Below are 26,644 nucleotides of genomic sequence, written 5' to 3'. Positions count from 1 at the left end.
AGATTCTAGTTGGAAAATCTGTTGAGATTTTGATGAGAAGCTTAACGTTTGGAAAAGCTGAGAATCAAAAAAGAAGTCATACATTCATTTCATCGAACGCGGAGTTACGCTGCGCTACATTTTATTTTCGAAAACGATTGAATAAATTTCGAGTTAACTTCGTAAGAATTGACGAAGAGAGCACGTGTGCGGCAATATAGCGGCTGATATCTGTCGCGCGCTCTCGTGAACGTCTACATAAACACACCGTGCTAAAGACGTATCGGAATTTTTGCTCATACACGAGCCGATTCGAACGCGTATCGCATCCACTTCTCTCGAGGGGAAGTTTTTGCGGGGTTACTCGTACGGGGTCGACCGTTTAACGTCCGGAGCGCGTTATGTAACGCGCGCGCGAGCTCCGTATTCGTGTCGTGTTGCCGATAGGAAAAGTCGTAAAGATAGCGGGAGCGAGCGAAGTCGCGCGCGGATGTTTCTTGCAGCGTGCTGCGACTCGTCGAGCGCAACGATAAGAAGAATTGCGATGCATGTGGCCTATAGGTGTGCGAGTTTATGTTGAAAGTAATCGAACGAAGAAGTTCTCGTAATGACGACGATACGAGAAAAACGTTTTCGTCTTCACTTTAACCTCGAAAAGGTCGAAAAAGCGAGACGAATCACATCGTGAAATTGCGTAAAGAACAATATCGTGACTCGCCGAAAAGAAGCGAAAAAAAAAAAAAAAATCACGCGAGATTTTTGCAGAGCGTGCGGTGCTGTACTGCTGAAAAATGCACCGTTGCATTATAGTTGCAAGCGCGAGTCGAGAATGTAGGTACGCGTTAATGTAACAGTCGATTTGTTATCGCGCTATCTTTAACATTTACACGTCATTAAGCGTTAGCCGCGTCGATAAACGCGTCGTCGAATATTCACGAAAATTTCGTGATGCATGAGAAAATTTAAGAGACCTTCATTTATCTTCCATTTTATTTTTACGTTGTCCAAGAACGAGACTCAGATACTTGATGTAGCACGAGACATCGCGTGTGAGATAAATAATTATCACTGCACGAGAAGAAATATTGCTCGTTAAATGTTCAAAACTAGTAAATTTGATATTACACTCGAAAAAAACAGGTTTGCTATTATATGACCAGCATAAAAAATTTGCTAAACCTAAGCTGAATGTTTCGTTTCACTAACAAAATGTTTTGTCGACAAAGCAACAAATTTAACAAGCTTGACAAATTTTTCTTGCTGACTGTGTGGCAAGTAATCTTCTTGCTACTCCAGCAAAAACTTATTTCCGTACAGCAAAAATAAATTAATCTACATATTTACTCTTCATGACGGGTTTTATCAGTAAAAATACAACGTTCTTACAAAATAAACGTGTTGTCGCTTTTCGGTCTTTCATCACGTCATTTTTAACAATTAAAAGCACTTTTCTACACGGAAAAAAAAAACAAGTTTTGCCATTATAAGTTTTGCCAGCAAAAACAATTTGTTGAGTCCACTGAATATTTGTTTCATCAACAAAACATTTTGTTGACAAAACAAAATATTCGGCAGGCTTAGCAAATGTTTGAAAAAGATTTGCAAGAATAGCAAATGTTTTCTTCCGTGTAATAAGAATAGCAAATCGTATGATAAGAATAGCAAATCGTTTTTCTTCCGATAATAAACAGCTTACTTGCTAATATATGTAGAGACAAGATGTCACGACAGAGTTACGTACATCTCCGTAAAATAAAAACAATCAACGTTGGTCTTACCCTTTCATTGGTGGCCGCGTTGCAATCGGAGATGGAAAACGTGTCGACGATGGAGTCGAAGCGCACGAGCTTTTTCGGATGATGAGCTTTCTTCGAACGCGGACAAAGCGAGCACATAGCTGAGTCTGTCGGTGTGGTCGGGGGCATATTCGTGAGCGTTTTCACCCCACAATTTCACACACAATTGCACTTGCGATAGTTTTTCTTGTACTCGCGACGCGGCGTGTACTCGCGAATCACTCGCCAATTAGAGACCGGATAGTTGAGATTATGTCGGATTATATTGTTCTTGCAAAGACACGCACAATGTTTTACGCGTCGGCGGTAAATCGCGCTCTTATTGTCTTCGCGGTGCGATACTGGCGGTCTGATTAAAAAAAACTCGTTTGTCGATAGTGATCGTTTCTTTTAGTGCCTTATTTTATAATGTGTTGCTAATGTTTCATGTAAAAAATCTAATCTAATGATTATAAGGACGTTTTATAGATAGATGATATATTCAAGAAAGATGAAAAGCTCATTTTCGAGCCAATATACAAAGTGTTAGTGTACTTAAATATAGTTTTTTATTCGAAATCAAATGTTTCTATCCCATATCGGAGTTTTGTCAGTGATAGAGTAAAATAAAAATGGGAAAAAGAGATAATAAAAAAGAAAATTAAAAAAGAATAGCAAGTTGACAGACCGCAATAGAGAAAATATGACAATCTCTCATCTAAGTCAGAGCAATTAAAATTAATTTAAAGATATTTATTTCAGACGAAGCTTCTTCCGGGTGAACCAGGAGACGACATCTGGCAGCAACGGTGCATACCCAGATACTGATGTCGGTACAGAAGAAACCAACAGCACGGTTTTCCAGTTGCATAAAACTGGAAAACTGCAATACCGTCCGAATAATCGATATTACGGAATTTTGCAGTAAATATAATTGGAAAAAGAGAGATGGACTTTCTGTTTTATACTGTTTTTTCCTTATCTATGAAGTTTTCATTGAAAAATATCGAGCGTTTTCCACGACGCGCGAAGGAGTATTAAGAGCATTCCGGGTGCACCGCAATTTGTTAACGAGCTGCTCATTTAGATTTCGGTCAGTTGCTCAAGTTTCTCCTTAGCATATCGCTCCTAATTGGTCGCTATTTTCTCCCGAGCTGTTCCAGTTGGGAGTTCATACCTGTTTGCGATAATTGTCGTAATTTGTTTGCGCAATTGTTCCTCCGCAAACTATATCCCGCGCGATTCATTAGTAGTAGATTTTCGCAGTCAGTAACTCAATCGCGTTTATCGCGGTTTTCCTTAGAATTTCCCATTTTATTATCCAAAATCGAACATGTAAGTAAGAAAATCGCGCGACCGTGTTCTCTCACTCGCTCGAGTCGATTGCGAACAAAGTTTCTTCAACGCTCTGAGCCGAAAACTAATCGATGTTTCCCGAAACGTGAATGAATCGGCCCGCTTGTCTGCTGCAGACGGAAGACTAATCGGCGTGCGCGGTTGTTTTAATTACTCAGCCGTAACACACAGCGCGACGTGTAACTTCCGACGTTTGTATATAGTGACGCATGGATATTGGAATAGTTTTGCACGAATTTCGCTAATTGAAAAGTATCGACACGAGTTGCTCGGTGTGATGTTCTCCCGTGTTTTTACAAAAAAGATAAAGCGACGAGTCTATCTTTCGGAATAACAATAAAAGTAACAAATTCGTTAAATCATCAACTCATTGTGTTTAATTATTTTACCATTAAATTGTAAATAAAATGCGACGTCTGTCATTCGAATTAAAATCGCGATGATTCGCATCGTCGTAAATTGATAATCTCGTACACTCGCTTATTAAATGAAAAATCGAAAGCGAGACTCCTATCACGCGGAAGCGGAAACGGTCGCGCTTCCTGTCATTTCGCGTCGTGACGCTAATTGACGTTTGGCGCTAATACGCGGGTTAGCATCAGTTCGTTACCGCCACAAGAGAAGAATAACGGGAGAGAGAGACGAGAAGTCGACTCGGTTAACTCACACATATCAGTTCGCCGCGCACGTGTTCGAAAGTTCGCTTTGGCGTTCGTTATCGCGTTTATTATCGCGAGTCCAGATACAATAAGCGTAATGCGCAATCGATACTAGGCTGCCGCTATGTTACAGTGCACTCGTCGCACGGCATACGTAAATGCGAACGTGACCGTCCGTACAACAATGAGCGAACATTTGCGATTGAACCGCTTTCTATATTTAACGAAACTTCAATACTTCTGAAACCGGTAAATATTGTTGTTTACCTAATTGTTTTAATACACACATTTAGGAAACTGAAATAATCTCGTCTTTGTTTTAATTTTGCAACTTCAGAGAAAGATTTATACACGCACAGAAAAATGAATAAATTCTATCTTTCTATACAACCAATGTATACATTTAATACAGTAAATGTCAATAAATTTAAAACAATAAAATGTATTATAAATTTCCACGAGTCTTCCACGAAATTTTTTCTTAATTTCACCAATTTCAATATCACACAAGACTTGAATAAATAGCTTGGATTTTAATAGAAAATAAAATAAAAAGCGAATATGTTGAATACATTTTATACAATCGACAAAATGTCGAATAACGCGAGAAAAATATAACAAGAGATAAATTAATGTGTTCAAATATTACACTGTTTTTAGACTCATTCGTTGTATTTGTAATGAGAAAGTACGTAATTCACAGTAATATATTCGCACGATTTATTTATCAAGCGCACCGTGAAAGAGGTCGTAAAGAAAATTTAAGGTGATTACCAAGTGTGCTCGCTCGCGTGTGCGCGTAATTACTGCGAGCGCGCAACGAGAGGATTTCGCGGCGTGAAAATACGCCGCGAAGCAACTTTAATTATATATCGCGCATTTTCACATACTTTGAGATCGTACAAAACACCGTCGTCGTTACGCGCTCTTGGTAAACGATCCGCGTTTGCAAAACCCGTTACATGGAAATACGATTGAAAAGAGAGAGGGAGAGAGAGAGACAATGAGGTCGACCGCAGTCACTTGAGATGTGACTAACAAGCGCGCGTTTTATAGCGTTTCGCTTAAGAATATTTGAGATATGTATCTAGAAAATGACAAAAGTTTCTGAAACTTGAGAATCTTCTTCTCGATGATAAAATAAAATCTTACACATTTTTCAGTATTTATTTCCATTTCCGGAAAATTCCGACAAAATCGTTGTTGAAAACTCGGTCATTTCTTTTGATAAGATTTTGTGAGGCTTATAGTTTAACAAAAAAAAGTAAGATAAAAATGACACTATTTGAAAGAATGTTTTTGTAATGATAAATTAAGAACTTAGAAATCATTGTGATAAAAATGAAAGGACCTTTCCAACTAAACAAAAAAAACAATCAGAAAAATATCTTTCAAAAACGACGAGTTTTAGAATTTTTCTGAAGAAAATCTGGCAATCAGTTCGGCAATTAACTGTTCGTTATTTTAGTCGCATTCAAAGTAGAAGACAATGGAAATAAAGGTGCGCAATAACAAAGTGAAAATTAAAACCTTTTTAATTATTAAAAGATAGATGAAGTAGATACTGTCCCTTTTCTCTCCAAGTCTCTCCAAACCTTCTTAAAATACATCTTCCAAGAAATTAGATTTGGTACGGATCTCCTTCGAGACTCTATCACAAAAGTAGACACGGCGCAGCATCAGGATATAGAATGACGACCTATTGACCCTTAACACGGTTCGTTTCCCGAATTGGCGGTTCACGTCAGCCGAAAAGAATTCAGAACGTAACTACTACTGATATGTACTTAAAAATACCAAAACACACGCGAATGTTCGAGACTGTTAACCGGCCTTTCTTCGGCCTTTAATTATTTCATGTTGCGACAGGCTTGTCACGATAAACTGTTTGTTCTTATGAAGCATGCGGCGAACAAATAGTCGGCGATCCAAAGACGCCAAATGCCAAGATCGTCTATAGGTGCTATACCGAGTATAGTCGATAACTGAACACTTGCACGTAGGGAATCGCAGATCTGCAGCTCGTTCCGACATGGAGGTCGGTCGATACCACCACGCACCGGGGCTCGAACGACCCGATTGGTGACTCACGGTCGCCGATAATGCCGTGTGTCGCTGTGTGTTTACGAAGCCGACGAGAAAACCTTACGACAGCAGTGTGTAAGATTTTCTTTGCCGATATGCGAAACTTTAACGACGAGAAACTCGAGAATGCCCGCTCGCGGCCGCGAAGCTTCCATTGTGACTACTTTTAAAGACTTGCCGTAAGGGAAATTATGAGGACGAACGTTTCTTCCTTTTGGTATTCGTCGCGGGATCAATAAACGATTTGAATTATTCAATCAGATGTTCTCGATGAGTACGCCGCGAAGGTTTGCGCAGACACGAAGCTAAATTTGCATTAGTCACCGTTGATATTTCCTTAAATAGCCGTTCGTTTTTTACTTTCACATCGACGACAAAAAATACACGCTGATATAAGATATCTTTAACAAAAATAGCAAGTTCTTCTAATAAAGTATCGAAATGCTCAGCGTATTTCAAGTTCAGAGAGAAAGTGACTCTTTCTTACAACTTTGAAAGTAAAAAGAACTGTATATAAATTTTTTTTCTCCACAACTAAATACGTCTCCCATGAAATTTAAAATTTTAATTGCAGAAAAAACATCATAAAGCCGAACACGCCATTCCGTGCATTTTTTTTTTTTGCCTATTATCTCGGTACAATTACGCGCAATCAACACGAGATATTCATTTGCGAGCCTTTCTCGAGTACCAGCTGTTCTCGCGGAGCAGCAGTAGCCTCGTGACGCGTCTCTTCACCGAGAATGATTTATCACATCGCCGCGCTGTTCGCGATAAAGATGCGTCTTGACAAAGATGCGAGACGCGCGCGTGTCATCCCGCGTGATGCACGTCATCCACGTCGTGCATGTGCGCAATGCGCGGTATATGCGATCTCGCAAATGTGCGAGTAACACCTGCAATTAAGAAGTTTCGAGTTTTCGAGAACGTCGGTGTCGATAAACGCCACGTGCTCCATGTGACAATGAGCTCGGCACAAAACACGATCTCGTTAACGACACGGCGGTATTAACATCGTTATCTCCTGTGTATCGTCGCAAAGTTTATTGTCGGCAAAACATACAACACAGCTGTTTATTTACCCGACCCTATTAAGAAGTTTCGCAAACGCGAGCGCGTCGAATATCGCGCGACAGATACGGCGAATTACGCTTCAACTTGAGTTGAATTTCTGTTCTGCCACACTCTCAATTTTGTCTCTCTCTCTCTCTCTCTCTCTCTGTCTATTGTGCGCGCGCGGAGGCAAATTTGTTTCCGACGTCACCTTCTGTTCTGTGGAAGAGCAATACCGAGACCAAACGAAGTTAAGTCAAGCAAGTTGTTTTTCCCCTCGGACGAGAGGCGTGCGTTAACTAAATTGAAACGCACGAGAGGTGGTGCGAGTGCTTCTTGCTTCGCTTGAAACTTATGGCTTATATCTTGTTACGGGATTAACACCTTTCAGAGACGAGAGAGTTTCCGCCTCTGAAATGTCAAGCGCCGTCACGACGCAATTAACTTCGCGAAGCGCGCGCTGCTCTCGCGCGCGCGATAGTGAAGAAGCAACCGGAGTGGGTCAAGAATGCGTTCTCGCCGCGCGCTTCGAAAAAATTCACCTTCCAGCCGCGCCGTCGCTGCGAACGCTGACCTGCATCACTGGCCGCACTTGGCACACTTGTGACGTACATGTACGTGTTGCAACGTTCGCGGGACCCAGCCCTGTTACCCCAGTCTCGACACGTGTGCTCGTCCCTCGAATGTGAGCTTCGTCGTTTCGCGCGCGCACATACACACACACACACACACACGCACGCACGCAACGTGCACGAGACCGCGTTCGCAACTCACCGATTTTATCGACGACTCCTGCGATGATATCGAAAAGAATCGATTAAATTCTGTTTGTGTACGTAATTAAAATTTGAACGGCGATACGTGCTAAAGTAAACAAAGTGACATCGCGTCGACACACTGTCCGTAAAGTTGAGACGTTAAATCGAAATGATTGCGGAACAACTTCTCCATTTGTTTCAACGCATAAATTAGCTGGGAGCGAAAATTCAAAGAGTTCCAGAGCAAAATAATTAAATCGTGAATGAAAAATTGACGTGTTTGTGTGACGTTCCTACGACACCGAAACGTCAAACAAACTGTCAAGAAAACTCGAAGTTTATTCCAAACAAAAATATCACCAACTTATTTAATTTCATGCATAAACAGAGAGAGAGAAAGAGAAGAGTGCGAAGAAGATAAAAAATGACAGTAAACACATGCACATCAGGTTTTACCGAAGAGAACTCAACATTCCGTCAATCATCGAGGAAGACACGCGAATGACGAGGGGGAAGCAAACGAAAGTCACGTCGAGGGGGTGCTCCGGTCTGGTCTGGTCGCGGCGCGGGGTAATAACATTGTGCACTTGCAAGCACGACTACGCACGTGCACGACTAGGCAACACACTTTTTAAATACCTCGTAATGAACGGCCGCGCTCTCGCGATGCGAGAGCATCTTACGTACGCGTCTCTGCATGACCGAACGCTGCACATAAAAGACACGCACGGCGCCTCCCTCTCTCGAGAGCAGCGGGAGCTTTAATCTAGGAGAGCTCGCGGGACGTAGCACCGTAGTCGCGAGCACTGACCTACGTCACTGGGCGCGCTTCGAACACTACCGAGCACACCGCTGCCCGTGCCGTGTACGTGCGCTTCCCCCACGTGTGTGGGTGGTCCTCGTTCTCTCTCTCTCTCTTTCTCTCTCGCTCTCGGTTCGTGTCATACAACGCGTATGTATGTATGCGTGTACACGCCCGGTCTCTGTGCCCGTTACATCGCAGAGGGAAACGTGTGTTCGTGTCGGTGCGGCCGACTGCACGGCGACTGACGGGGCGAACTGCACCGCCACCTCGCGAAAACTGCATCCACTCTCGCGAGAGACCGCATCCAACCCCGACGGAATCCTTTCGGAGGGGAAATTTCCCCGCGCCAAAAACGGCTCGCTGCACTCACCGTCGTCGACCGAGAAACTTGGACGACGTTGATGAGTGCATTGTTATCGCTGTCGAGCGCTGCCGCCGCCGCCGCCGTCGCCGACTGACATTTCGCCATTGTCGATGATTACTTTGAAGCGGCTCGACGCTCGTCGTCGCCAAGCCGACTCGAATATTACTCTCGAGGACCGTCGCGAAACAGAGTCTGCCGCGTCTCCCGCGCCGCATCGAGAGTCATTGTGAGAGAGAAAAGACTTTGTGTCACGACGACGAGGTTTCAACTCGTTCGTACACGGTTGCATCACTCGAGAAATATAAAATGGAGAGAAATGCGCCTCAACAAAGTTCACCATCGAGTAACAATCTTTGAACACAAATTCTCACTTATATTATCGCGTAATGCGCGTAAACCTTTTTAACCTCGAATTCCCTCTCCGGCCTCTCGAGTGTTTGCAGTTGAACGTGCACAGCGGTGACAGGGAATTCGATTACGCTTTCAACTCGCGACGAGAGTTTGCAACAAGATTTCGGGTAATGTCTGCGAGACTATACGCGCGGACAGAAATTTCATTGTTTCCGCGGCGCGGAACGGTAATCGAATTACGAGCGATTTCCGATAAGAGTCCGGGAGAAATGTTTGCACTGAAAAATACAGTGTAATTTGGTCGAAAGGTAATTCGGGTGGAGAATACTCGCACAGTGCTCGCACAACCTCCTGTGCGAGTCGATATCGTCCGGCTGTGTAGTGCTTTCAAGAGCTCTCTCGGCCAGCACAAAGAAAAAAAACACAGAAAACCGAAAAAAATAAATAAAAAACGACGGAGAGAAAAAGCGAGCGAGAGAAGAAGAAAGAGAATGACAGAGAAATCACGGGGAGAGAGGGAGAGAGAGAGGGGAGGGAAGCTTTTAATTAAAAGCGTCCGTGACGCGAGTGGTCGCGAACAATGTGGCCATTGTGTCGTCGCGTGCCATTTGACAGTCGGCTGCTAGAACGCGCGCCGCGATATTTTTCGTATATAAAGCGGAGTCACTCTCAATGGAGAAACATCGATCAATTGCCGTTATTACTGAATGGAGATTTTTTTTCTCTATCCGTGTTGATGTAACGCCCGGCGAGATGCGGCGCGCATTGTGCGCGTATTACGTTTTACCCTTTCGTTTCGATCCGCGAAGCAGAAGAACATCGCTCGGCAAACGCGACTGTTTGCAACAGGGTGAGGAGAAAAAAACCGTGAAAATTGATCATTTGCGCGCGACGAGGTATACTTTAAAATATCTTGCAAATCGAATCCCGACGACACAAAAGAGAAATGAGACGCGTAATGTTTCGATATTTTAATGTACATAGACATGAAACCGGTCAGAAGTAACAAAAACTAACTTGAGTGTTTTGGTTCAATATTGTAAATAAAAACAAAATTATATTCCGAGAGAAGTAAAAATACTATTAGAATTAAAAAAATAATGTCAAATATAAAGTTTGTAATAATGTACAACTTAGAGGTCAATACGCTGTTTATATGCTAAGTGCACGTGCAAATATTTTTTTAAACTTAAGTATATTTTTTATTGCAAATATATTTTCTATTTGAATTTCCCTGTGTAATACACGAAATTCGAATTAAATTCAATTTGAAAACTCATTGAAGATGCTTGGTTTGAATCTCATAAACAGCATGAAATATCCAATTTACCTTTCTTTAAAATTTAAAAAACCTATTGCGAAAATATGTTTTAAAACGTAAATATATTTTTTATTGCAAATATATTTATTCGAATTTTCACGTAAAAATTCAAATTAAATTCACTTCAAAAATTCATTAAAAATGCTCGATTTGTATTTCATATAAAATATCGAATTTATTCCCCCTTATATGAAATTTAAAAACCCTATTGCAAAAAAAACATTTTGGCCAAAATGATATATTTGTTATTTTTTAAAATTTCTTCCACTAAACAATTAACAAGATTTGCTCATTTTCAGAAATCGCTCGGACGTGTTTACATTAGGGTTAAAATATATACTTGCATCCAGCACATAGGCTCGTATTGACCTCTAATTTAAGTTGTAAAAATAAATATACTCTTTGTATAAAATTTATAATAAAAAAACAATTGTTTGTCGTTGATAAACGATGTTTTAATTACACGCTATTTCCACGAAGAAGCGAGAATAATTGAGAAAAGCGAGAGAAAGAACAGCACGAGGTAGTCGGAAACGAGTCACGCCAGAGTCATTCGTGAGTCACGAAGTCGCAAGGAGCGCGCAGTTCCCTCGCTTTCGTGTACGTGTTATCGAGCAGCATTGCTTTCCCCGTCTTCGTTTTCCATACACGAGGCACGCGTGTATTCGCGGCTACTTCCCGCCCTCTTCCCGCTTCCCTTTTGTCCCACGATTGATTCGCTTGTATCACGAGAACGCTCCGTTAAATATATTCAAAGAAAATTACGCTCTCCCGTTCGCGATCTACGGCAACTCATTTTTTGGCGACTGTGCATACACCGTAGATTCTTTCGTAACTCGCATATTTCATGTTCTTCGTTCGATTTTTGTCGTACGCGGTGTCTGACCGCGACAGCATTTAAATTGCCACTAAAATCCTGGCAAAGGACAAACCCGGGAAACGCGATATTGCACTAAAAATCGACTCGTCCGAGTCAATCTGCGCAGTTGCACGCGTTGCGAGGGGCTAATCGCGATTAGATTACGAGCTAGAACGTAACAACACACGGCACGTTAAGTCGATTGTAACGCGCGACGCGATAAAAGCAGATTAAACGCGCACGTATAGTAGCGGGCATGAGCGCGCGGACGCGAATCGCGATTTAATTTTGTCGTGCCTTTTATTCGCTCGAATCACGCGTCGCAGATGACCGTGGGTTGATTCGAAATTTACAATTACCTCGTGCAATGTTCAGCTACGTGCGGTGTTTATCCGAGTCTCACGATTTTTCGCGCCGCGAAATTTCGATTGCATCGTTTTATGCTAATTAAACGATCGCGATCGTTTACACTGTCGCAAAAAATCGCGATAAACATTTTTAGTCCGGAGCGCAGAACGAAGCAAAAATGTCAAGGCAAAATCGCCGATCAAATTGCACAACTTTTTTTGCATACACGCACGAAAACGGAACGCGCGCGGAAATTGCAGCCGCTCTCGCGCGCGGGATAAAAGCTGCGATTGTCGAACAATTATTTAAGTCGGTTTTTTACGACATCTACACGTAAATCGGGACGTGTTTTGAGAGTCGCGCCGTGCTTTAGTGCCAAGCGAAGGCCGATATGATGCATGCAATAAGTTCGTTGCACTGTAATTCCAGTAACTTGTGCACGGATGACATGCATCGCGTACACATTAATGACCGCTCTCGCGATTGCACAACACAGTCGCGTAAAAACTACTTTTAAACCCGATAATCTTTTTTTTTTTTTTACATGAAGTGCGCGATGTAAAGAAATTAAGATTAGATCTAATCAAATTTTTCTCTCCCCCGGAGTATATTTAGACACGCTATCTCGCGACATTTTACAAGAAAGTTTTTGAGCTGCGTTACAGCGACAATAGTTGTTTTCAATGCCCGTTTTCCGCTATCTTGGTCGCATTGAGAATTCTTCCGCGCCAGTCTCTTTTCTCCGATTTAAGAATCAGGTCTCGCGCCCCCGAGGAAAGCGAGTTTTATCGTCGAACATTTCGCTGACCGAGAAGCGCGCGCCACGAAAAGGGGCAACGCCGGAGGTAGTATCTAGGTCGTTCTGGGTCACACGGAGGACGAATATCCGGCGAGATCGCGCGCACACGGAGAAGAAGACGCAAGCGGAACGCATTCAACTGTGTTCCTGTGACCATTATCTATCTTAATCCCTCCCACATCAATCCGTCCGTTTCTCGTTATATCAGGGCCATTTTTTTCCGCGATTTTGCGTAATGGAAGCGAAAAACTCGGAATCCGTGTTTTTTTTTTCGAAGAGATATATCGCCGTTTTTGTGCACGAAATAAAAACATATTCGACAATCGATTCGTGTCTCGAATAGTTTTCGTGCATTTAATTTGGTAAATAAAGATTTATGAAAGTCAAATAGTTTTATAATCGAATGGTTTTGCACGTGTAAGTCGTTTCTCGTCACGTTTTTGTCCGAAAAAGAGGTTGCTTTAAAACAACCTCGAGAGTTGACAATGTCGCAACGACGAAATGCTTTCTTAAAGAAGAAAGAAATTGTGACAAATGTATTTCTTCGACATATTTCACCGATATAAATCGCGATGACGAAAATTTCGAGAGAAGACGCGCCGGAAAGACACACAGCGAAAGGAAAAAGTCGCGGAAAATACATTTGCATGTTACCGTCTCGTTTTGCGGGAAAACGAGACAATATTATCGCGCCGTAGTAGCGTAGCGAATCCGTACGAGACCGGATGACGGGGATAATTTATTGCGCGACATAAATTATGTATAACGTTGAAACGACGACGATCTTTCTCTTTTCTTTTTTTTTCGGCGCGCGCGACGAGTTTGTAGTTACCTTCGTATAATCGGTGTTCCCGTCGCCTCAAGTAGCTGAAACTTGCTCTTTAACGAGCACTCGCGACGCTGTGTGTGTGTGATCGCGGAAAATGTTCTTCCTTACTTTTTGAATTTGTTCGAGTTATAATAGCAGAACACGTTTCGCCGATCGATAAATACCTTTGCGAATTATTAACGTGCCCGGCAACTCGCATTCATCCGAGTCTTCCTGTGCATGTAATAACTTGCAAAGACGTGTGTAACGTAAAATTATCCTTCGCACAAATATTTCATGAAATATATTTGCACTTACGGACGTATGCAGACTTTTGCAAAACAAAAATTCGAAGAGAAAACAATACGAGCGTTAATGTAACGCAAGTGCATTATGTTTTAATCTATTCGTAATTAAAACCGCATAATTATCTAGTCGAGCGATGGTGACGCGATGACGTACTCGCAAGCGCGCGCGTATCGAATTAATTAACCTAATTCCCGAAATTATTTACACGAGCGAGGCTATCATTGTAATTGCTGCGTGCGATCGCTGGCGGCAAGTCTGGGGCGCTGGCTCTTTCTCTCTCTCTCAGCAACCGGTCACCCCCTCGGCGGCAATTAATATGCGCGCACGACGATTCGGACGATGCACTTCACCAGGCGCTGATTATCGACCGATCCGAATAGCGCCGCGAGTCCTTTCCGCTTCTGTCGTGTGTGATATCGGTCGCGTTATCGAGCGGCAAGCGCGAAAAATTGCAACTCTGAGGCGTGATCAATAACCGCCTTTCGCGGTTTTTCGCGGCCGAGTGTCCGAGAGACTGGTCGGAATCAACGCGGGGAAACACCCTCTTTTACAGGGTGGTTTCTACCCGTACCTCCGTACTGCCATGCATCCGAGGTTTCAATTCCGAAACAGATGTAAAACGCACCGTGACGCGCACCGCACCACCATCGGAACCGCAGCCACTACCGCCCCGATCCCTATGTCCAGCTCTCTCGAGGCCGACGAGCTGCAAAGTCGCGGCCGAACTGTTTTGTCCACGTGTTGCGGCCAGTCGACGGGAGCCGCGATAATGCAGACCGCGATCTTACCACGTGACAGACCGTGGTGATATCGCGCGGCTTCTCGGGGAATCCCGAAGCAACCCTACTCTCGTCTCTCGGCTCTGCCCTCTCGCGGAGGGTGCGACAAGCTATTTCGGGGTAGCTCGAGTGTACGTAAAAATATATCACACATTCCACAATATATTTTTGATATTTAAAAATTAAAATTACTACGATATAACTAGATGGAAAGATTTAGATGTACATAAAAAATGAAAACACCCTAAAATGTTTAAAAAACCACATTCTCGGACTTTTTATTTTTTCCTAGAAGAAAGTAGTCTTTTGTTTGCAGTTTACTTTCGATAACTTTTTAATAGGTTTGGATTTTTTGATAATAATTTAATTCTGTTGATACGCGAAATATTGGAATGTGCTAGAGTAGATATTGCGGATTGAGGATACCGAACGTGCAAATCATCGATGTTCTGTAAATTGCATAGCAGTCGGTAATGCGAAGTCTCTTTTCCGACTGCCGTTACCAACCATAGAAGAGCCGCGTCTATCGATTTCGTGATAAGAGCTGAGTATCTTCAAGGATAAAACCGTAGATGGCGAGCATTTCAAGCTCTCGCGCACACATGCTCCGAAACATTCACTTACAAGCAGAGAGAAGACTGATTGTGAGAGCGGCCAATAAGAGAATGTGTAACCGCTCTGTAAAAATGCTAAATTGCCAGCGCAATGTTCATGGTTGATACAATTACGTAGCGATGTCCACGAACGATTTGTCAGTACGTACGTTAAGTTCAAACGTGGACATGGTTCTATTCCGTGCTATATGCACAAGTCCAAGTGTCGACTTGGAAAAAATCGAACAGCCAGCTATGGACATTGCGCTGGCTTGCAGAGCAAAAAAGCGATTACACATTTTCTTATAGGCCTGGCTTATAGGCCCCACTCTCATTGTCAGTCTTCTCTCAGCTTACAAGAAATATAATATCGCTCTTTTAACCCTACGTGCTAAATTTTAATATCAAATTAAAAGAAGCAGCTTTTATATGTTTAATAATTTTTACTTCTCTTTTAAGAAAACTTGAAACAAAGATACATGCCGATTTTTTAATTGCGACAAGTTTCACTTCTTTTAACTGTCGATCTTTTTACATGTTTTATATTTTTTTAATTTACTTACCTTGTTAACCGTGTCGTGACCGATGTGTTGAACACCGTCTGAATGAAGAATACGGTCGACGGAGTTTGGTCGAGGAACTCCATCCAGTTGAGCCGCTTCTTTCAGCTGGGGTGGCGACGGCGGCGGCGGCAATTGTTCTTCTACCCCCGTGTTATCGTATCTTGTTTTCTGGAACAAGAAAACCAGAGAAATAGGATTTCGCCTTAATCTTGTCCCGCATAAACCGAGAAGTTACACAAAAGCAAAAATCCGCTAGCTTTTTCCCTTCATTGTATAGAAGATAATAAACACAGAAGCCGCGGAAGATTTAACTATCGCATCAATTAACTATCTCGATAAACGAATCAGCTCTAGATCCAACGCAAAAGGTTAGCTTTATCACGTTGACGTTGTTATTTACGATCTGATCCCGTATCTTACGGACATTTGCTCGCACAGAGGATCACTTACGTGACTCCAACAGCATCCGCAAGCGTCTCTGCCCATCTCGTGGTCGCACGAGATCGCGTTACTACAATTGTTCGACAAACCTAGTTTCGATCGTTGATGCCGCGCTCTTCGACGTTTTCGTATTTTAGCCGGCACGGCGAACATGTAATCACTGAATCGACGCCTTGAGTGACGTACTATCGACACCCAGTCTATCATCGTGCAAAAACAGTTGGCGCGTGATATTTCGAGAATATATACCTATATGTTTTTCACAATGCGCGGCCGTCCGTCAAAAATCCACTCGATTTGCCACGAACGCGGCAAACTTCACGGGAAAAATACCCGTGAGGTGAAGCAACGAAAGCGTAAAAAAAATATAACAAATTAATTGTTTCGTACCGCGCACTTTTTTTGCACGTATGTATAACAATATGATAAGTTTAATTCTATTCCGAGAAACTCTTGTAATTTTTAAACCTCTAATTTTATTATTAGTTTTTTTTTTTAACTTTAGTCCTCTCGCTCTCGTGTGTGAGGTGAGAGCGTTTACAATAAACGCTTCAAACTTTTATGCGGTTTTCGGGGTGAATTTTCGCGATTCGTTTAAGCTGCTGCCGTTTTTGTTGGAGCTGCTCGAGCGAGTGCTTTCAATCGAGTACGCGGGCGTGCCCGTCATCGTTGGAGATCGATACCAATGGCGAAGAGAACGTCGGGGATATATGTCACGAATCAAATCCTCCTTTTCTCTCGCTTCTCGTGTTCTGAAAGCGTGTCATAAGTATCGGACTGTCTTTATATTCTCCTCTCTTGTGTTTCCTCCCTGCGCGCGCTTTACTTCTCCCGATATATAGTTGCGTCGGCCATTATTGTCGAGTGCATTGTGCGAACGCGAACAAAGCTGCTGACAATGATGTTGCAATCGAATGCGCATTAATGCCGAGAATCGACGCGGACTGCGAAAATAACGCTCAAAGTGCTATCCAGTGAAGCGCGTTAATTGCGTTAATTCGGTTCATTAGCGCGCTCTTAATAAACGATTTTCAAACGGTATAGCGAAACCTTGTTGTTTTTTTCTTGTTTTGTTTTAATCATTGCATATCAATATAAATCGGAACGTGTGTCACAAGAGCGAGTGAATGTTTACGCGCTCCCTTCGCGGCAAACAATAACGCTGTAGTTAAGTAATTTAGATGTTTAAAAAAAAGATATATCTAGAATTTTCACCCGTATATTCACTGCGTCACATTTGTTATTCAGACCGTGTTATCTTTTATTTCGCGCTTCAATTTTAAACTCCTGTTATTTAAAAATATTTTAAATTTAATGTAACTCCGCATTTCGCGCGCAGCATATTTTTCGTGTTTTTTATCGAACGTATTCGCAGCACCGACAGTCGCGCAAAAATAGATAAATGTTTAGGCGGCCACCGCGTGCTCGCTCCGGGCGTAATTCACACAACACGCGCGCACGGTTGGAGGAAAATTTTCGAGAGAGAGTGTGATCAAGCGCTTACGCGAGCCACCTAAGAATACCAAACACACTGCGGAGTATTGTTTATGGAGAAACCGCTCGCGAGAGAAACAAGAACGAGAAGTTCGGACTTTGTGCTTCGGCGAACAACGTCCATCAATATTCCCTTTCTTCCCTTCCCGAAACGAACACACATCGCGATATCTCGATATACATCGTCTCGGATTAAATCACCTTAATTTATCGTGTTATCGTTTCTCAATTTCGCGGCTTTTTGCGAACAACGTGCGCTTTATGCGCGATCTCTCTCTCTCTCTTTCTCCGAGCGTTCGAAACGTTCAGAGAAAAATGAGCGAAACTTTCAAAGTGACAGATATCGCCCGAGTTCGCTCAACCGGAAGTTACGAACTCGATTTTTTTATTTCCTTTTTCACGACATTTCCGGGGGAAATTTTTCATCGCTTCGATCCCTCGTTTCTCTCGCCGCGTCATTCCGCGCGATATATCCCCTTCCAAGAAAAACATAATTGCTTTCGCGATCGCGCGGCCGGATATTCGCGACCGCGTCAATTAATAGATTTTCTCTTTTTTCGTTTTTAGCGCCGCGAAAAGACCGAGAGCTCCTTCTGAGCGAAAATCATTCCGATAAAATTAATGTAAACACAAGCGCAGAAACGTTAAAATCGTCATTTTAATTTACAATTTGCAAAAATCGTCGTATTTCTTTACGTAACACGTATAAAAGATTTTTCTAATTTCACAAACTTCAAACACCTCACGATCGGCGCGTTACTCTTATGATCTTTCGTCAGATACACTTTGTATAATTACACACTTTCCTTAATTGCACCTGTGATCACGACCGCGCATCAGTTTTTTGCCTCGACGTGGAGGACGTCGGCGTCGATACTGTTGTAAATGCCGCTCGACACGAGTATGAATAGGCGCGAGGAAGGCTTTGAGGAAGGCGGTCGCCCCGTCTAATTCCGCTGCTAAAGCGTCTTCGCGATTGGCCGTCGCTTTCAAGGACCCTTCACGGAGATAATTTCTTTTTTTTCTCGAGGAAATTCTTCAAAATTAAGGTCTAAGGTGATTAATCACCGTCAAAGAGCGTTGATTATAAATTCAATGAGTCGCGTCGTTTATTTCGCGGCTATTAACCCGCGCAATTGTCACCCTTCCCCGCGCTCAAGTGTCACATCGCGTTGGTCATGTTGTTGTGTCGAGTGTAATTCTCAGACAACAGCAATATCATAATGTCCGAGAGCGAAGCCCGGAGAAATTACGTTTCGCAAATTTACATGTGTGTATGTCGACCTGATTAAACTCTCTCTTAATTAACTTACGCGGCGGAAGAGATCGATCCCTCAAACTCAATTTGGATCGACAATAACGCACAGCAGCTCATGTTGAACGTTGTAACAATTCGGCGAAGAGTAACCTAATAGAGAGATATACCCAAATTTGACAAATTAAATGAGCTACATACAGAGTGTCTGAAAAATTTGGACAAAGTTGGAGTATGAAAAGTATATTACAACAATTTAAAAACTCGTGAAAATTTGTATACAACTAAATAGTAAGATCAGTACGAGCCAATATACCGAATGTACACGTGTAATTATATGTATATTTAGTTACTTCCCTTAAGCGTGTAAATTAATACACATGGGAATTTGAATTAATTCGAAAATTCACAGAGGATGCTTGGTTTGTATTTCGTATATCAAAATATCCAATTTAGTAGGCAGATTCTGCGTGTAAATTTTCAGTTGTAAAAGAAAATTGCTTACTGCATGCAATCTCCTAACAGCAAGAGACGGAACAAACAAGTGAGTGGCGTGTGACGCAGCTTCTTGCGATCAGCTGATTTTCATAGCTACAAATCATACACGCCTGCAAAATCCGCGCTCATATTAATTAATTAATTAATAACACAATAAATATTGCAAAATAGTAAATGACTTTTCTGTTCAGTTTGACCCAATCTATCTTTGACTGAGTGAAAATATTTCAGACACTCTGTATGAAACAGCTCGCGTAAGAATGACAGTTTCAATCTGTTTTTTCAATTTTGGAATTACAGCATCGCATGCAAATCAGTATATATTTTTAACGCAGTTAATTAAAAACGCGGAGCTTGACGCCAATCAGAGATTGGTTAAGTGGTTCAAATCATCAATAATAAAATTTCGTTAATGGACACATTTCTCCTCGCGCGACACAAATGCGTGGCATCAATATTTCGATCGCCATAGATGGATTAAATAAACTCAAAACAATCGATACGCGCCGTTCTCGAATTACCTAATTAAATCACTCTCAAATCAAACGGAATACGTTATAAATGTAATCGCCTTTGGGCGAACAAGCAGTTCGGGCAAACACGCGGCCCGCAAAACGGCATCAATAATGACGGGCGCGTTTGATTTTCAGTGGCTCATAAATTGGAACGTCGTGACCGTTGGTATGTTGCGGCGAGAACGGTAACAATGACCGTTTCAGCAACCGTGTGGATTCACCGCGGACGCGATAGGCAACCGCGCGCAGACGACAAATTATGAAAGCGTGTACAAGAGCTTTGTTCGATTTATCATTTAACTTGTCGCGTCCGGATGCCGCGCTCTCGCGGCGGAGTTGCGCGCGACAATGCGCGAAATATTCGCGCGAATTAATTAACCGTCGCGCACAGCAACCGTCTATATCGGCAGCGGATCTTTTCACGGGAACAATCCCTTCTCTTCCTCCTACGTTGGCCGTTTCATTTTGCGAAATCGGATGTCCATTACGCGCACAATGTCGGGATCACAATGGCCGGGCGCTTCGGAAAACCTCGAGGCTCGATAGGAAGGAAAGAAGAACGTGAGGAGATAATCGAGAACCGTGGCGCGGATCGTGTTCCGAGAACGATGAGGCGAAGAATAAAGCGACGACGGCGGCGGCGGCGGCGAGATCTTGCGCGGTGTGTAACGAGGGGATGAGCGAAAAGACGAGGAGAGCAGGATGGCGGAAAATTACAGTCTGCCGTTGACGTAAAGCGAATTAATTTCTGCGTTTATAGTTAACCCCCGCGAGATAAACCCCTCACCCATTTTCGGATAAGCAGACGGATGCTCTTTTCACGTTAAACTTTCAACGTCGTCCTGGAGCTCGACTCGAAAAAGCGCCACTCGCAAGCGCCTCGCGACTCGTATTAATGTAATTGCGGGCACGCGAAACGTAACAAAGAGCGACGAGAGAGTCGCGGAAAGACGGAAATTGCGGTAGTTAGTCTTAATTAGCCGGCAGAGGAGTCTTTAGGAAAATCTGGAAAGTCGCTTCTTTTTTTATCGCACAGACAATCAGTAGCTACACACACGCGCGCACATACATGTGCAAAATTTTAATATCTCTATTTCCTGTCGATAATAAATCGACAAAAGTATCATTTGATGCGCCGACCGGAGCTCGTTTCCGATGAAAAAGATGCCTGTAAAATGAACCCCGGTGCCAGTTTGAAAACTGCTGATGACACCAGTGAAAACGCAATCCATCGAGTATTCATCGAGATTTACGTATGTATGCACTGCGCATATTCATTCCGATTTCCGCGCGCGCAATGGCACGGATAGATAGATATGTACATTAAATCGACGCTTTTATTCCCATGTCGAAAATCGCTCGTTTCACTCGCCCCGGCTCACGATACTCGAACGGACAAGTACGACAGGAACTACGACACGGTAGAGTAGAGTTTTAAGTGGCAATAAAAATTCGGCATACGTCATATCCGTCGATTTTTCCGACGCGGCACGTCGCGTATATACAACCAAATCGATGTAAATGAGCGCGAATTTACACGGATCGCGTGACAAAAATAAAACTCCCGGCAATTTTGTATTACAGTCGCACAACAACGCCCGGGGTTTCATATTTTCACTCGCGCCTCGCGCCTATGTCTCACATTTAAAAATTTAAGAGACAACACCCAGTAGAGAGAGAGAACGTACGCGCTTTTTTTTAAGGGAGGAATCAATAATATATTACGTTGCTCGTCGTGCGAAGTAGATAGAAAAGAAACAGTCGCCATGTCTCTCACGTTTCTCTTCCGTACGATTAGAGACTCGCGGCAGATGCTCTTATCTTACAGCAAAAAGATAGAGTTCCAAATATTAAAGTTCGTGTACAATTTAAATTAGAGGTCAATACGAATCTCTACGGATGTACGTTCAAATATATTTTTTCAACGTGTAAACTGATACAAATTTGAATTAAATTTACTTCAAAAATTCATTAAAACGTATACAATATTTAACAAAAGTAAATTGAGTATTTTATACGTATGAAATGCAAACCAAATATTTTAAGTGAATTTTCGAATTGAATTGAATTTAATTTCATTAATTTACACACGTTTGAAAATAATATTTACATACATAAATATATTAAATACATAAATATAATAACTATATAAATAAAATTATGTGTATATTTACATGTATTTATCTTATTATTTACGTGTATTTAATATATAAGTAATATATTATTTATTATTTTATATATTTATATTTAGTAAATATATAAAAATATGGACAAATAGTATATAAACATATTATTTAATATATTTCAGACTTATATATATTTAATATATTTGCACGTACATTCAGCATATAAACTCACATTGATTTCTAAGATGAATATTAGAGTTTGTCTAAAATTCACATTAGAGATATGATTTTCACTGAAGAAGCTCACGAGTCTAAAATTAGTCACAGCTGTGCAAATAACTGGGTGAAGATCGAAGATCAAAAGATAAAATATCTCTGACTTACAAAATCGATTTGGTAAACATGTAATTAATCTTCTGATGGGTCTAAGTTGAAAAAGACTTTTGAATTTTCTTGGAAACTGTGTTATATCGACAAGATCCTGAAATGGCTTGCAACCGCAGCAGAGAGCGAACGAGTTCTGAACAGTAGTGCCTCCACCACGAATATCTTTCAAATGAGCGAGTTGGTAAGCCAGGGATCTCCTCTCTGTTCAAGTTGCAGAGAACGGGCTTACCATCGCATAATTCCACGAACAATCACTATTACCGAGAGCGTGGGTGGAATCAATTAATCAATTTTTCATATGCATACATATATATATATATGAATTTCCATGAGACTGGAATTAATTCCAAATAGCCTTATCAATTTAAACAACCGTCGGTATTAGATTTAAAAACAAATATTTGCGGTGTATGTTATGATGTTTAGTTTTGTGCGAAGCGGTTCGGAAAAGTTTAGCGAAGCGAGCAGTGAGTTTGCACCGACGGTACTTCAATCGCGAAAAAGCAAACGTAATAATTTAATAATTCGCAATTTCACATAATCGCACATTTACGAACCTGATTCTCGTCTACATCGACGCCCGGAACATCAGGAGTGGCCGATCTGCGGCCATAAATGTTCGACAGAGTCTGGGTCAACGGCAAGGCGGAGGCTGGACCATCCTGAAACGATCACATTATCTGAAAAACATATCGCTGTGTCCCACATAGACGAGATAGAGCACGCGCCGAATATTTCTCGGCTATCAAAGGTTCCTCTTTCATTTTTTGAAAAAGAGAACAAAAAATGCGAAACAGTGTAACGCGCAATTGGCGTTCGACAACTTGCAACATCAAAGTGAAGAACTTAAAAAATAAACTTTATCTTTCTTCGGTATCCCGGTCGATTTATTTTATATTTTATCAACGGATTACACTTTCCCGACGGGGTTGAATCGCGCCGAATATCCGGGTGATAGCGCGGCTTTGATGCAGCCCGTGCTCGAAGAGCAAACACTTGATATCTGGGGTATCAGGTTTCCTTTCGCCCAACCTTCTCTCCCTCTCTCGCGGATCGATCACGCGGGCGAAGTGTACGTACGGAAAGCAACGTGCGGCAAGACAACGGAGGGGAGGAAAATAAAGTCGCGGGATGCAAGGTCAATTACGTGGCCCGGGGAAACTGACTGACGTCGCCGGTAGCAGCGTGTTAAACGAGCCGGATGGAATTATTCATGGCGAACTTTCGATGCGCGCAGGTGCGTTTAACATCCAGCGTCGCTTTATCTACAACGTGACTCGCCTTTATTAAATATGCATCCCTTCCGGACTATCGTCCCCAGAATTCGTTTGTTCCTTCCTCTTTCGTCGTTTTTTTTCCGGGTACACGTAGCGACGACGACCCAACGCTCACTGTGAGTCGCATTTTTTATTTACAGCGGCCAGCGAGGATAACAAACGTCCGCGCTCAGCTTTAAAATGTAGCACGCGAGGTACTTACAATTATTACACCGACGAATAAAGGGAGAAAAGCGGAACCAAGAAAACTCCCGACATTTAGAAATGCATCCGCGTTCTCGGAGAATTTTTAATAGCGTACTCCGCCACTCTTACGTTCAATGCCATTTTCGAGCAATAATTAAGTGGATTGCTAATTAGCTAATTACAACGATGCAAAAGAAAGTAATTACCGAGTAAAAGCGGGAAAACGAGCGACCGGAAACTTCGGGCGATCAAGTTTGACGTTGCGGACGGGAGCGCGAGAAACAGGATTGAAAAATCTCCGGGTCTTAAGCTTCGTTGATCGCGCGCTTGATCTCTCGCGACGAGAAAAGAGCACGATGTTACTGAGAACGTGGCGAACACACCTCGACCTCGGTAACGTTACACGTACTGTTATTTCTGGCATCAATACGTGTCGCGTACAAAAGCGCCTCGCGGAATAAAACTGTCGGATGTATTTTTGTATTCGCAAAAAAAAAAAAAAGAAACTATGAAACGTATCGAATAAAATTGAAAGGTAAAGTAACGCGCGCTAATATTTTATGCTCTCACGCGGGTGTGCATTCTCGTACGTCATGGCAAATATTCCCCGATGCGGAGCGGTTTTACTTTGCCGCGCGAGAATATAGTATTTCGCCATTGCGCGCGTCCGTGCGATTCCGGCAATCTAAGTATCTACCACTCTCCTCGGATGCATCAAATGCTGCATACATAAACCTCCGTCGCGGTCGTATGTGTATCTTTCAATATTTTAAAGAAAAACACAACGCTTAAGATGATTCTCTTTACTCGCGAGTAAACCCGCGTGCTTTTTTATATCTCGTCTTTATAACGTTTTCTCTTTTTCTCGCGCGGGAATAAATTTTTAATTAGAGGATTATGCGCAAACACAAACACACACACTTTCTCTTCTTCTTTGTCATCCCGCCGGGGGGAGAGAAATAAAAAAAGCACATCACGTTTTTTAACGAACAACCAAAATTTGCAGCGCGCGAAATTAGTTTTCCTAACATAATTGGTTTTCGAGCTTATATAACAACGCTCTTGCGCATTTTCGTTGTAATAACAATTTTTTGTCTATTTGAATTTGTTACGGAACCATTATATCCTCGAATCTACTGTACCGCCGGATTATGTAATTTGTTGCCGGCGAGCGGGTACAACGGGAAATAGCCGGACTCTGTCTCTGTGCGGGCGCTCATCACAGCTGAGATGTCGCGCGAAACTTTCGCCGCGCTACGTTCCCACAATCGGAATTCGTGCGGAAGGACTCATTGGAATTAGCTCTGACGCGTGTTCGCCAGCTATTCGCGACTCCGTGAGTGAATTATAATGTTCAGTTAAATGATAATGGACCGCGAGCGTTCGCGATTATATAGCCAGTAGGATATATGCAGTTTCTCTCTCTCTCTCTCTCTCTTTCTCTTCCAATTTTACGACGTCGTCAATATGCACCGCACCGATAATAGAGAATAATCCTGCGGCGGTGAGCGCGCCCGTTCCAGAGGCTAAACGACTGAAGCCTCCCCCTCAACTGAATAGTATCACGCGCTTCGGCCGATTTGATGAAAATCTACACTGATACCGTCGATCATTATCGCCGCTGCCCGGTGTGTTTCCGGAAACTGTTGCTGTTGCGTTAAAAGCCAACTGTGCTTGGCCGGCTATGATACGCGATAGTCCGGATATTCCCAAAGGCCTGTGCGCGCGTGTGTATTTACCTCGAGGTAGTAAATCCCGGGCTCGCGCTCTCTCGCGCGCGCGATATTCGCCATGTGTCGCATTTAATACGTCATTTTAAAGCCAGAAAAAATCGCGCTGCAGATACGAAAACCAACGCCGGTCGCGACGAAACAAAACGACGATCGGCTCGACGAATGATTGTTTTATTTTCGTTTTTTTTCAGTATTTACGACGCGTGATAACAACGCGCGAGCGTATTTATTCTCGAAGTTATTTTACTCTCGTCGTCACGCACGCGCGATATTCGCCAGATGTCCGATACGGATTTTCCGTAAGGTGTGGCGTTTGACTTGCTGATAGACCATGCGCGTCGCTACGAAGCGCGGCAAACGTATGTGTCACGTCTGACCATGACGCGACCATAACCACTGGCGCAGCGGCCTCGACATGTCAGGGTACGACCGGGCGACAACTACGTGACAACAGCCTTGATGCGAACCGACGGCCGTGCATTTACGACGCAACGCGGATTATTTCGACACCTTTTTGTAAATAAACGCGTACGCACGCAATGTGAAAATCTCGCTGCGTGCGAGATTTTGTTTTTTATCGACGGATACGTTCGCCGTCAGAAAGAATTTAGCGCGACACGTAATGGTTTAAGGCACTTGTCTCGTGCAAACGATTCGAGTAGCGCGCGACTCGTTATAAATTTAACGCTATTTCTGCAATGTTGTATTCGTCGTTTAGATATCAATTGAAAGCTGCAACGTTAGATACGGTAATGTAACAACAATTACGGCATGGGGCTGCCATAAATTAATGATTGTATAAATAGGAAAATATCGATTGCTGTTATATGTGCGTGCATAAAATCTCTCTATCGTTGCGTGGTTGTATTATTGTTTGACACGGCGGCGCAGCTTGTTTGTGTGCATTTATTAATTCGTGCCGCTTTCGTGTTATTGATACAAACAGTTGACGCTGGTCAACAAATTTTCACTAGTAAAGTAATTACACTGACCCGCGCGGCGCGTGTTTGCCAATCATTTTGTCTCAGTGTTTCGAAAAGTATAATAATGTCATTCCATGATTAAACTTTAGCCATCTCTCAACTCTGACCTTTTGTTAAATCTCACACAGAGAGCATTTCTTTACATTTAATCAATTTTATTTCATATAAACAAAATACTCCATTGG

General features: G+C 42.5%; 1 protein-coding gene across 21 annotated transcripts in view; it reads right to left on the bottom strand.

The window, feature by feature from the left end:
• Positions 1 to 26,644, bottom strand: part of LOC109854966 (disks large 1 tumor suppressor protein) — a 425,866-nt gene that overhangs the window by 147,288 nt on the left and 251,934 nt on the right. For 15 of the 21 annotated variants that reach the window (XM_020428635.1, XM_020428637.1, XM_020428634.1 and 12 more), the window contains 2 exons: positions 22,838 to 22,942; positions 15,565 to 15,732 (listed from right to left, as the gene is read on the bottom strand). In XM_020428635.1, the coding sequence (XP_020284224.1) occupies positions 15,565 to 15,732; positions 22,838 to 22,942 (273 nt within the window). Of the gene's footprint in view, positions 1 to 1,757; positions 2,155 to 8,304; positions 8,380 to 15,564; positions 15,733 to 16,014; positions 16,228 to 22,837; positions 22,943 to 26,644 lie in introns of those variants that run through there. The other 6 variants (XM_020428638.1, XM_020428654.1, XM_020428651.1 and 3 more) reach the window with 5 other exon arrangements.

Source organism: Pseudomyrmex gracilis, unplaced genomic scaffold (genome assembly GCF_002006095.1).
Source record: "Pseudomyrmex gracilis isolate BER0280 unplaced genomic scaffold, ASM200609v1 scaffold_76, whole genome shotgun sequence".
NCBI lineage: Eukaryota > Metazoa > Arthropoda > Insecta > Hymenoptera > Formicidae > Pseudomyrmex > Pseudomyrmex gracilis.
This window is presented reverse-complemented; position numbering and strand designations above follow the sequence as displayed.